Raw genomic sequence first — 12,229 nt, 5'->3', positions numbered from 1 at the left:
GCTCTAGTAGAACTAAAACAAATAGGTAGACCTAAAACATTAGAAGAATTATTACAATTAGCAGAACAAACTCGAATCATAGGAGAAGATCCCCAACTACATTGGAATAAAAATAAGATTTTAGCAAAATTAGATATAATTAACCCAGATTTAACTATTAAAACAGCAGATATGCCTTGTAATTTACTGGATAAACAAGAATTTGAGCAGCAAATAAAAGAGTTATTAAACCTTAAAGTAATTAGACCTTCTAAATCTAGACATAGGTCAGCAGCCTTTGTAGTTCGAAAGCATTCCGAACTAAAAAGAGGTAAAGCTAGAATAGTTTATAATTATAGGAGACTCAATGACAATACTTATGAAGATAGTTATAAATTACCTAATAAAGATGAGTTAATAAATAAGATTCAAGAGAGTAAATACTTTAGTAAATTTGATTGTAAATCAGGTTTTTGGCAAATTAGATTAGCTGAAGAATCAATAGAATGGACAGCCTTCACTTGTCCAGAAGGACACTTTGAATGGTTAGTCATGCCATTTGGATTGAAAAATGCACCTTCTATTTTTCAAAGAAAAATGGATCAACTTTTGAAGAAGTATGATAGTTTTTGTAGTGTATATGTAGATGATATACTTATACATAGCAAAAATAGAAATGAACATAGAAAACACTTAGAAATAATTTTGCAAGAGTTTATAGATAATGGTATCATTATTAGTAAAAATAAAATAGACTTAGAAAAACAAGATATAGAGTTTTTAGGAATATATATTAAGTCAGGAACTATTCAATTGCAGGAACATATAGCTAAGAAGGTTACAGAATTTCCAGATCGATTAGAGGATAAAAAGCAGTTACAAGCATTTTTAGGATTATTAAATTATGCTAGAAGTTTCATCCCAGATTTAGGAAGAAAAATAGCAGTTTTACATAGTAAGACTAGCAAAACGGGTCAGAAATACTTTAATACAGAAGATATTAAGTTAGTTCAACAAATTAAACAAGAAATTACACAACTTAAACCTTTAGCACTACCATTAGATAGTAGTTACAAAATAGTAGAAACAGATGCATCAGCATTAGGTTGGGCAGGAATTTTATATCAGAAAAAGTTTAAAGAATTACCAAAGTCTGATGAGCAAATTTGTAGATATGCATCAGGTAAATTTAGTGACATACAATCTCGATTACCAGCCACAGATTTAGAAATATTAGGCATAATTAATTCTTTAGAAGCATTTTCTTTATTCTTACATAATGAAATATTTACAATTAGAACTGATTGTCAAAATATTGTTTCTCATTATAATAAAATCACTACTAATAAACAAGCAGCTAGAAGATGGGTCAATTTTATAGATTGTATTACAGGAAATGGATTTAGGCCACAATTTGAGCATATAAAAGGAGCTGATAATACACTTGCAGATATCTTATCTCGGCTTCTTCTTTGACAGGTATGGACTTTTTCAGGCCTTCATCTTCTAGTACTCAAAGAGCAGAAAGTGGTGTGCCACCTCAAAGTGGTAATACACTAAGCATGACAGCAAGATCAGCAAATATTAGTTACAACTTTAATGGCTACACTGTGCAAGAAATTAGAAATCCACTCTTTAGATATAAAAGTACAGCATCATTATCGACTAGACAACAAGTTCTATTAGATAATTTTTGGAATATTAGAATAAATGCTATGGACATGAGAAGAGGTCAAGAAAAATTAATTAGAGCACTTGAGCAGGAATTTTCAGCCAATAATTGTGATCTTGCTAGATATCAAGAAGAGTATCCTAAGTCAAGAGCACAATATGCTAGACTTCAGACACAATATAATCACCTTAAAGCACAGCATGATAATTTGAATGCATTGTATTATAATTTGCAAAATGAGCATGATACAGTAGTTGATCATTTTCGTACACTGAATATAAATTATCAGAAAACAGTTGAGTTTATTAAGCAAGAAGAAGAAAGTAGTTGGCCTGCATCTCTGTTAGAAAGAGAAACAAAAAATCCCTACTTTTTACAAGCCCTAGCAAAAGAACGGTTTTCGTATTTACCTCATGATTGTAAAGATAAAATCTTCAAGTTACAGCATGATAAGCATCTTTCCCTTCAAGTAGCTATCCAGAATTTTCTCTTTAATCTTATATCTCATCCTCAACCTGGTATAGGAGTCATTTGTCATGATACATTTTCTCACCCTGAAGAAAAAGCACGATTTTATATTCTATTAGCTACTATTAATATGAGAGACTTTGGTGAAATGTACATTGAGCATGATAATCGTAGAGTTAGAGTTACTCCAGGTTTTCTAATGGAACATGGAGTGTTAAAAAGTCTTTATGTCCAAAATGAACATCATATAGAGTCATTCTCCTATCACCCTAAGTATGCCATATCTCATTATCTTAAGCAATGGGGAAGTATAGGATTAGGTTATAGTACTATCCGATTAGAAATAATTAGCATTCCTTCATATCCCCGTAGAACCAGTCTATATCATGATAAAGCCAGACACCTAGTCATCATATCACTTCGTAATTATATAGAGCCACCTCCTTTACCAACAATTGATGTGGCACCAACAGTGGAGGATATTCACAAATTTCGTGCAGCCCAGCTTGTAGTAGATGATTTCTTTGATGATACAAATCTGCAATTAATCTACCAAGCCAATGCTTTAAATATCTACACCAGAGAACACCTGGATGGAGTACCACGACCAGGAGAGCTGTACACTGTTGATATGAGCACAACCACTAAAGAAGTGTATGATTTATTGTATAAAGAAGAGCAGGAGAGCCAACAAGTGAGAGAAAGTGATGCTGATTATTGGGATAATCTCGATGATGAAGAACTCCACAACATTGAAAACATGATGGAAGCTTGACGACCATCTCACTACATCAATAGAAGATAAGATTCAAGCATGAAGATATAGCTTTACACTTTTCAAGAAGTTCATTTCTCAAGCAAGAAGATCAAGATGAACAGCTCAACATAGTTTTCTCAGCAACTGGCAAGAAGAAACGAAGCAGCCATCCAAGAGGCAAGAGGCAAGAAAAAGCCAAAATAACATTCAGCTTGAGACAAGCAAGGAATTCCTCAAAAAGATAAGGACATCGATGTCTTTTCACAGCAAAGAATTGTGTAACCGGGCAACTTTCGCTCGTACTGGGGCAAATGGGAAATATCCCTTTTTTAAATTTTTTGAACAAAACTTTTCTCATCGGTTACTTTCATAACTGATGTCTATAATAATAATAGAAATCGGTTTTTTCACAAACTGATGTTAACACGGTTTTTAACATCAGGTGCAATCCTGACCGATTTAATAGTGGCGATGTCTAATGACATTATTCTAGTAGTGGTCTATGAAACATGAAGTTGAAGAGGTAAGCTATGAGGTATTTGCCTATCCAGTATGTATTCAAAGATATATATACTTCTCATTCACTCTTCAATCGATGTGCATCTTGCCCTAAATATGTTAGCAACAAAGCAAAAGGGGCTTACATGGTTGACAACATATTTTCCAAATCTATAGTTTGTTTAAAATGTATGTAAAGCTATTCCATATACGCGAACGATATGGTTGACAAATAAATACATTTATATTATAGAAAATTACACACAAGTGATCTTTTAAAACTTTAATTAGTCATAAGGCCACCTTATATTTTTTGTCCTCATAAGGCTACCTAATGCTTCAATTTTTTCCCCGTTTGACCAATTTGCCCTTCCACCTTATCGAAACAAGCTGAAATAACAACCATTCTACTCCACACATTCTCTCTCTCTCTCTCTCTCTCTCTCGTTGCAGACCCTTCACAAACCCACATGACGTCGTTGCCTCTCTCTCTCCCCCCTTCACCGTTGCAGACCTCAGACCTCACAAGCTCGCCGGCAAAACACCTGATCGTCGACGTTCGATCACAGATCACGTCTTGATCTTTGCCTCGGATTCCGGAGACCACCGGCACGGCGCTCTCTCTCTTTCCTTGATCACAGATCACCTCGTGATCTCCTCCTCCGATTCCGGCGACCACCGGCACGGTGCCCTCTCCAATCTCTCTCGCTCTCTCAGCAAACCCTATCTCCCTCTGCCAGGCTTCATCGTCTCTGCGATGCTGAAGTTTTCGCAGACTACTGCGAACCAGATTCGATCAGTTCCTCCTGCAAAGCCTCAACTATGCCAACTCAGACTCTGTTCACCGAGAGCTGACTCAGGTAGTACCTATCTCCTTCTTGCTTTTTCTTCAATTCCGACTCTATTTGCTTTCGATTCTCATTTTGGAACCCTAGAATCCTCTGTTTTGGTTTCGGAGTATTCGGAATTTGGACGGAACTTCATTTTTGTTCGGTTTCAATTTTGGACGTTTAGTGAGACTATTAGAACTCAAAACAGGGTTTTGTTTGTCATTTTGGCTTGCTCAGTGAGCTTCTGAATTGCTTTCTCAGTGTAGATTCGAACGCACGTTGCCTTGCTTTCTCAGTGAGCTTCTGGATCGTTCGCGTTTTTCATTTGATTTTATTTGAATTTGAATTTGAATTTGTAGGTGCAAATTATTTTAAAAATCTCGATTTTGATTGCTGAATTTTCACGCAGGGTTTGTTTGGATGATGGCGACGAGTCTTCAATGGTGAGATTAGGCGTAGGGAAGAGCGAGAGTACTAATTCTAGAGATCAAAGCTTTGTTACACGTTCAAAACCTGGAATTATGTATTGTTACAGTTTTTCGATTAGGTAGAAACTCATTTGTTGATATTTGTCAATTTGATAGCTTTGCTTTGATTTTGGTAATTCCTATGGATTTTACGGCTTACTCTAGTAAATGATGCTCATGGATACAAGTTATGTTGATCAATTATGATATGTGCAATACATGCAAGATTGAGCATTGTGCATTGTAAATTTGTAGTTGTTTTAATGTTTCATAGTAGTTTTTGTGTAGGTTGGTAATAGTTTTCTAACTTTTGGTGGTGATGATTGTAGCTTTTTGTGATGGTGATAGTAGATTTTGTCGGTGGTGATAGTAGTTTTCTGCATTGGTGAGAGTAGCTTTTGTTGATGGTGATAGTAGTTTTTGATACAAGAGTAACACTCTAATGTTAGTGAAAGTAGCTCGTTGGTGTTAGTGACAGTAACTTTTGTTGTTGGTGAGAGTAGTTTTTGATGTTGGTGAAAGCAGCTTTTGTTGTTGGTGAGAGTAGTTTTCTAGTGTTGGTGAGAGTAGCATTTGGTATTGGTGACAATAGCTTTTGGTATTAGTGACAGTAGCTTTTGTTGGTGGGGATAATAGCTTTTCGTTTTGGGGAGCATAGGTTATTTGGTAAGCAGTAGCTTTTATTGTTGGTGATAGTAGCTTTTGTTATCTCATTGGAGATTGCCGGAAATCTTACTAGAGTAGTTTTTGTTGCTAGTGACAGTAGCTTTTGTTGCTAGTAATAGTAGCTTTTGTGACCTCGCTGGAGATTGTCGAAAATTTCATCATAGTAGCTTTTGTTGCTAGCTACAGTAGTTTTGATGTCAGTGACAGTAGCTTTTATGGTCGCCGGAAACCCGCCGAAGTTCACCGGAGGTCGGCCGGAGAGGAGAAAGAGAATGAATGTTGATTTTGTACTCTAGTGGCATTTATGTAAATATATTGGTTTTTAATATCCAAAATATAACATCTTTTTTAATCTAGTGGCTTTATGAAGGAAAAAACTAGCTGGTGGCCTTATGGCTAAAAAAACATTCTAAGATGCACTTATATGTAATTAACCCTTTATATTATAAGCAATGGTATCACATACACTACTAAGGAGTTGACAAATAAATATATTTATATTATAAGCAATGGAATCACATAAACTACTAAGAAGCTCTTTGAATTGTATGTGCTTCATATCTGAAAAGATCAAATATCAGATTTGTAATTGTGGATAGGACCTTTCAAGATATTAAAGAATCAATCAATTTTTGCCTTTAGGGACCATTCAATTATGGAGAACAGCCTGTTGGCTCTGATTTAATTGAAGAAAAAAAATTGTGTGTGTATCTATCTATACTATTATTAAGAGTAGTGTTTGTTAGCTAAAAGAGAAATTTTTTTACTGAAATAGCCCTCAAATATTATAAAAGTTTAAAAAATTTAAATGTGCAAGGATAAAACTGTGAATTACAAAAGGAAAAAAGATGCATTATCCATCTACTCTCCCAAACTGTTACTGCCACCCACTAATTTCAACTGTTCTCCCTATTCAACTGCTAAAAATTGGTTTCATTATTTTAATTTTTTTTTTTTCAAAATTAAATGCACATAGAGTGTGTATTTTCCTTCTAGTATATTAGCTTTTCCCCACAAGTTTTTTTTTTTTTTTCTAAAAAAAAAAACAGTCATTGCAGAGAAGAGATAATGGGAGAAAAGAGTAAGTTGTGGGTTCTTTTTTTGTTTATTATTTTAATAAAAATATATTTTGTAAATGTTATAGTTGTCCTTATAATTTAATTAAGGGTGCTGCTATTCGCACACTCATTTTTTCTATTTACACACCCCCTCTATTTTTCCATTACTTTAATACAATTTTTTTTTTACAAATTACCTGAACTACCATTTCTTGCAATTATGTTTCTTTTTTCTTTTTTCTTTTTTCTTTTTTCTTTTTTCTTTTTTCTTTTTTCTTTTTGGCAAATCAATCATCCCAGAATCCTAAACCCTTATTTTTCCGCAGACACAAAGACCTTCAAGACTCTTTACAATTTTCTCTTTTCTTTTCCATCAAAAACTTCTCTAGCATAGTCACTATCTATCTAACGTGATGCTTTGAAGTTTAATTATGGTAGAACAAGCAATTTTAGACCCATCTTTGGAGAAAATTTTACATCTGATTTGCAATAGAGACATGGAAGAAAAATATGAGGTTAGTGATCATTCGAGCCCCTATCCATCATTCCTTGTAAGATTCTACTAAAATTATTTGATGTATTTCAATCCATCGCTTTCTGCTAAAAAGATCAATTTCTCAGTGATTTGGTGGACTGAGAGCTTTAAATTTGTGCGTTATGTTCGTCTTAGTTTGATTTTGGTATGGCTTGCTTGCTAATCATGGTTTTGATTTGAGTTGATTGATACTTTTGAAATTGTTGACGCTTTGATTTCATTTTGACTTATGTCATATCATCACTCTGCAGAATGCTTTGTCACTGGGAATGGTATCTTCAATCAAAGTTGCTTAATCAGATGTGAGAGGTTTTGGATCTCCTTTAGTTTAGGTTATATGCTTATACCTTTCTTCAATTTTGTATAGCAATCATGACATATCTAAATCCCCAAAATCAGTTACATCCGGATTTTTCATCTAAGCCCTAAACTTTGCCACACTAATTACAGAATTTTTGATAGATTGCACTTTGTCTTGCTCATCATTTTTTTTCTAAATCAGCAATGACATTCATAAGAAAAAATTAGTTTATTGTATAATGATGTTTAATTCATGATTGACTTGCCAAATAAAAAATAATAATAAAAAAGAAACATAATTATAAGATAGGATAGTTAGGATAATTTGTAAAAAAAAAATTATATTAAAGTAATGGAAAAATAGAGGGGGTATGTGAATAAAAAAAATGAGTGTGTAAATAGCACCACCCTTTAATTAATTATCAAAGTTTATTAATTTTATAGAGTCATTTCTGTTAAAATTTTAAATTATGACTAATAAACCATTTTTTCATAATAATAGTGTGTGTGTATTCTTGTTTAATTTAATTGTAAACAAAATGAGTATCAATTTCAATTCCCTATACTTTCTCGCTTCTAGAGTCAGAAACCTAGCAGCCAACCAAAACGTTGCTCAACAGTAAAAAAGCCAAGTTAGGAAACATATATAATGCTCATAATAACTTAATCTTAGTTTAACGATAAGTACAAGAGATGGAAATTGATCGAGTCCAGGAGTCCTAACCAGCCTACTGAAACAGTACTTTACAACATCAGCCCCAAACTACTACGAGTTTATACTACAGCCTAGTTCTACAAGTCCACGGTGGTAAAAATTCAAACTCAGCCTTTACTACTAGGCTTGGCTTCAGAAAGTTGACAAAATTAAAGAATGTAACACATATTCACCAAAGCACCTTAACGACACATGTTTTCCCTTTCCTCTTCTTCTAGCTTACACATCCAGTATGCTGAAATCCCCAAGTTAAACAAAACAGGAAAGAAGGTTCTCTGATTTTATCTTTCACATCATCCACACCAGCAAGACACAGTCGTTTTCACCCTTGGTCACCATGGCAGCAGAACATTAAAAAAGACTCAACTGCCTGTGTTCTGATGCTTACCTCCCAATAGAGCAATTTTATATTTTTACTTTATATATTTCTTGCCATCATTCTTCATTCTGCAACATCCATTACTTGTACACGGATTCCTCAAGTCAGATGGAGAAAAGCGCTCGTTTCATTTTCAATTTTCATGAGCTCCTTGCCAAATCTTTGCCACTGTATTCTCCACTTCCAAATGATGCAGCTGCAGCAGCCACATCTATACCACCCCCGATGGATGTAATTAGGGCTGACAGGCCACCATTGGGGTTATTACCAGCAGCCATTCCCAATCCCAAAAGATCAAGTGTGGTTTGCTTGGGACCAAACATTGAAGGACTTCCCATCATTAATTCCTTCCATCCAGAACCGTCACAAGGAAGACCAAGTCCAAGCCCTGCAGCAATTGAGGCACTGTCTGATTCTGCTTGCCGCTGATTCCATTGCATGCTATCTTGCTGTGTGGAAGAAGATGAGGAGGAGACAATGCCAAACCCGCGAAACAACGATGCGTTAGTTGCTGCTGCACCCATTTGAGCAGCTTTCTGAAGTAGAGCAGTGGCAGACATAGCTGGTTGTGGTGGAGGCGCATACTGCCTACGCTCCTGTCCTGCAGATCCAAAAATTGAGGATGCGTGACTGGTTGAGAGGCCAAGAGAGATAGGCTCAATTGAAGAAGATGGCGCTAGGTCAGTTGGTTGATCCGGTTGCCCCATGGCTCGAATTAAGTCAGTAAATGCAGGAGGTTGCAAGCTTGCTCCAGATGTTGTCGAAGAAGCAAATAAACTTGCAAATACACTACTGCTTGTACTACCGTTGCTGCTTGAGCTGTTGCTGCTGCTACAGTGTCCTTTCCGCTGAGTCACAGCAGCGGCATCTTCTGGGGGATTTTCGGGCAACTCCGGCACTCCAACTAAAGGAGACAAGATAAAACCAAAGATGAGTCCCTTAAGCATACATCATGGAAAGTTAAGCCTTTCTCTATGAAAGACTTTTGAAAGGAAAAGGAGGATCAATAATGGTTTCTTTTCTCTAACCCACTTTCTCTTTTTGAGCTTTTGATCACTTGTATCTTTATTGAGATTAAACAGTTTGAAATCCTAAAGTTTAATGGAACCTCTAAGAAACTTATTTTTATTAATTTGTCCAATTCCCAAATCTCTGATCAGTTTCCATGCTGTGTGATATATATTGCAGTTGACAAGAAAATTCATAACAGACAAAAACTACTAAACTCCAAGATCTATAAGAGACAGAGACAGAGAGACAGAAAGATAACAAAGATTTTGGATTTGTTGTTTATAAGGACTCAAAACACATCCAGACAAAACCCAACTGAAAAGATGGGAATTTTCCAAATTTGGGTATATTTACCTGAACCCTGAATAGGCAGAGCTGCTGGCTGAGACGGAGCTGAAGAACTAGTGGGTTGGGATGGAACTGAAGCCTGTGCTGCTGCTGCTGCTGCTGCTGCTGGTGGAGGTGAATTTACTGTTTGAACCTTTGGGTCTGATTCTGAATTCAAATTCACATTTTGAGTCTGAGAAGGACCTCTAGCACTTTCCTCAGCCAAAGCATCACAGAAAGCCCTGTGTGTTATGAAGCTATCCCTCCTTCAAAAACCAAAACCAAAATCTTCAGCAAAAACCCAAAACCCAACAAGTCAAGCTCAAAATCACAAAACTTTAGAATAAAGATTATAACTTTACCTTGAAAACAAAGTCCCACAATCACATTTATACTCTCTGGTGCCACAAATCTTAGAATGAGCTTTCCAATCCGACTGAACCGCGTATTTCTTCGAGCACTTGTCGCATTTCCACTTCTTCTCGCCGTGCTTTCTGCAAAAGTGCTTCTTAATCCCAGTCAGATCGCCCAAAGCTCTAGAAGGATCGTGGTGGACACAAGAAGCTTCAGGGCAGACATAGACTCTCTTCTTGATCTCTTTGCTCGATCTCTGCCTCAGCTTCCACGGCAGATTATGACCTCGCCGATGGAGCTGCAGATTCTGATCCCTCTGAAACCCTTTGTTGCAAATTTCGCAAACAAATCGGTTCGTTGCCATAAGGGTCTTGGGAGACAGAGCAATCACCTCTGCATCTGGATCTGCAACAAAGTCAAACAGCCCAGAAATCCAATTTAACCAAACAAGTCGTGGTACCAAAACTGTACAGAATCGATTTGGGAGCTTTCGAATTACCTGGCATTCCCGGCAAGTTTCGCTTTTTCTTGGTGGTGGGTTTTGGAGCCGGAGCTGTTTGGTTACCAGAGGAAGAAACACTGGCCTCCCCTGAAGCTGTGGAGGAGTTATCTAAGTCGGTCGGCATCGGGAAACTAAGGACACTTCTTACTTGTGTGTTGGTTTTTGGAATTCAATCTACAGAAGAAGAAGAGCAACAAAAAAACAAAAATCTACCACTTGGGTTTTATCTCAAAACTCCAAAGAACAAGCTTTGTAGGTACAAGTATTCATTTTCTAGGGTTCAGTTTCATCTCTATCTCATCTACCGGTCAAGGTCTCCCTCTTTTGTTGGCTATTCCCACCTACCAGCTCATAATCTCTGACCAAAATATCTATTACGCCCCCAGAAACACAATGATTAAACCCAAGACTGTAAAAACAAAGGAAACCCCAAAATTCAAAACTGCCCCCAACAGATAAAATTGGTCATAATCAGAAAATTGAACCCCAACTTCTATCTGTCTCAAAGCTGCTTTTCTGAGTCCTACTTCACAACTACTTACACTATATGAACAAAACCCAATTGAGCTTTCAGCTCAACGGAACAGAGATGAGAAAAAGACAGCGTTTTTATAAGACCCCTCTGTGAACAGAGAGAGAGAGAGGGATTGAGATTCTGTGAATAAAAGCTCTGTGTGACTTGTGAGAGACGAAGTCTATAGCTGAAAAGTATAGAGAGAGAGAGAGAGAGAAGAGTGATTAGTTTGGATTAAGCGAGGTTTAATCTAGTGTTAAGCTGGGTTGGCCATGACTTCTAGTTCAAGCTTTGCAGCTATTCAAAGTCCACGTGTCGGGTTTTGGAGGCGTATAATGTCGGGCGAGGTGGTTGTCGTTTAGTGAAGTGTTTGAATGCGTTTTGGTCTACCAAAAAGGACAGGATTAATGGTCGACGACCGGGGATTTAAGTTCAGAAAAGTCAAACTACTTTTGTCCTGATACGAAATTTGGTGGCCTTTCTTGTGTTCTGGCGCACTCTGATGTTGGACGCGTTGATGGGTTTCCTAGGCCTGACCCCGTGGAATTACTGCTCTTTTTTTGGGTTACTGCGCGGTGAAATGAGATGTGGGTTTGCACGTGGGAGTGGAAATGTATGCACGTTGATTTTTGTGCGTAACAGCGGGTGTGATAATCATAGTCAATCCGACTTCACGCAGAGGCATAGGATAAGACTTTGAGGCATCGAGCATTGGAATCTCGCATTCCGAAGAGAAAAGGTAAGTACGAAACTCACCGAACGAATTGAAAATTGAAATGGAAATGAAAAGAATAGTATGACAACTTATTTTAGGGTTTGATTTGTAATCGAGATGTATATGAAGGCTAGAGTCAAACCTCGTATATGGAGCCTCAACAAACTAGGAAGTTAAAAGTTTTTTATTGAACATGAAGAAAACTAACATAGGTCAGTTTAGATAATTATATTGCTATAAAATCTCATTTACATATAAACACTTCTTACAAACTTAATTTAGTGTGAATTACAAGTTATCACTATTAATCCTCGTATTTTGAGTAATTATCATATATACATATTTTCAACTTATCTATCATAAACTAAATGTAGTTTAACATATCTTTATATACTCTTTATATCTTCTTATTAAACTCTATTGTTACTAATCACGTGAATGCGCCTTATTGATATGCTAATTATATATATATATATATATAT

General features: G+C 36.3%; 1 protein-coding gene and 1 long non-coding RNA gene across 2 annotated transcripts; both read right to left on the bottom strand.

Annotated features, from left to right (window-relative positions):
* Nucleotides 1-1,347: 1,347 nt before the first annotated feature.
* LOC121051600 lies at nucleotides 1,348-2,816 on the bottom strand. Its single transcript, XR_005806181.1, has 3 exons — nucleotides 2,569-2,816; nucleotides 2,062-2,205; nucleotides 1,348-1,535 (listed from the first exon to the last, which is right to left on the bottom strand). It is a non-coding gene; the product is annotated as an uncharacterized LOC121051600 (long non-coding RNA).
* Nucleotides 2,817-7,863: 5,047 nt separating this feature from the next.
* Nucleotides 7,864-11,236, bottom strand: LOC112186928 (zinc finger protein GAI-ASSOCIATED FACTOR 1). Its single transcript, XM_024325497.2, has 4 exons — nucleotides 10,516-11,236; nucleotides 10,025-10,421; nucleotides 9,690-9,928; nucleotides 7,864-9,228 (listed from the first exon to the last, which is right to left on the bottom strand). The coding sequence occupies exons 1-4, from the start codon at nucleotides 10,640-10,642 to the stop codon at nucleotides 8,465-8,467; spliced, it is 1,527 nt and encodes a 508-aa protein (XP_024181265.1). The 5' UTR covers nucleotides 10,643-11,236; the 3' UTR covers nucleotides 7,864-8,464.
* Between the last annotated feature and the right edge of the window lie 993 nt (nucleotides 11,237-12,229).

The sequence above is a fragment of the Rosa chinensis genome, chromosome 2 (assembly GCF_002994745.2).
Source record: "Rosa chinensis cultivar Old Blush chromosome 2, RchiOBHm-V2, whole genome shotgun sequence".
Taxonomy (NCBI): Eukaryota; Viridiplantae; Streptophyta; class Magnoliopsida; order Rosales; family Rosaceae; genus Rosa; species Rosa chinensis.
The sequence above is the reverse complement of the archived record's forward strand: the minus strand, read 5'-3'. Positions and strand labels throughout refer to the sequence as shown.

What these genes read in the sequence shown, in the direction of transcription:
- LOC112186928 (XM_024325497.2), bottom strand. Translation starts at nt 10,642, where the DNA reads ATGCCGACCGACTTAGATAACTCCTCCACAGCTTCAGGGGAGGCCAGT. An exon ending in AAACTTGCCGGGAATGCCAG is followed by an intron (nt 10,422 to 10,515) that starts GTAATTCGAAAG and finishes ACTTTGTTGCAG; the next exon opens with ATCCAGATGCAGAGGTGATT. An exon ending in TCTGCCTATTCAGGGTTCAG is followed by an intron (nt 9,229 to 9,689) that starts GTAAATATACCC and finishes TGTCTCCTTTAG; the next exon opens with TTGGAGTGCCGGAGTTGCCC.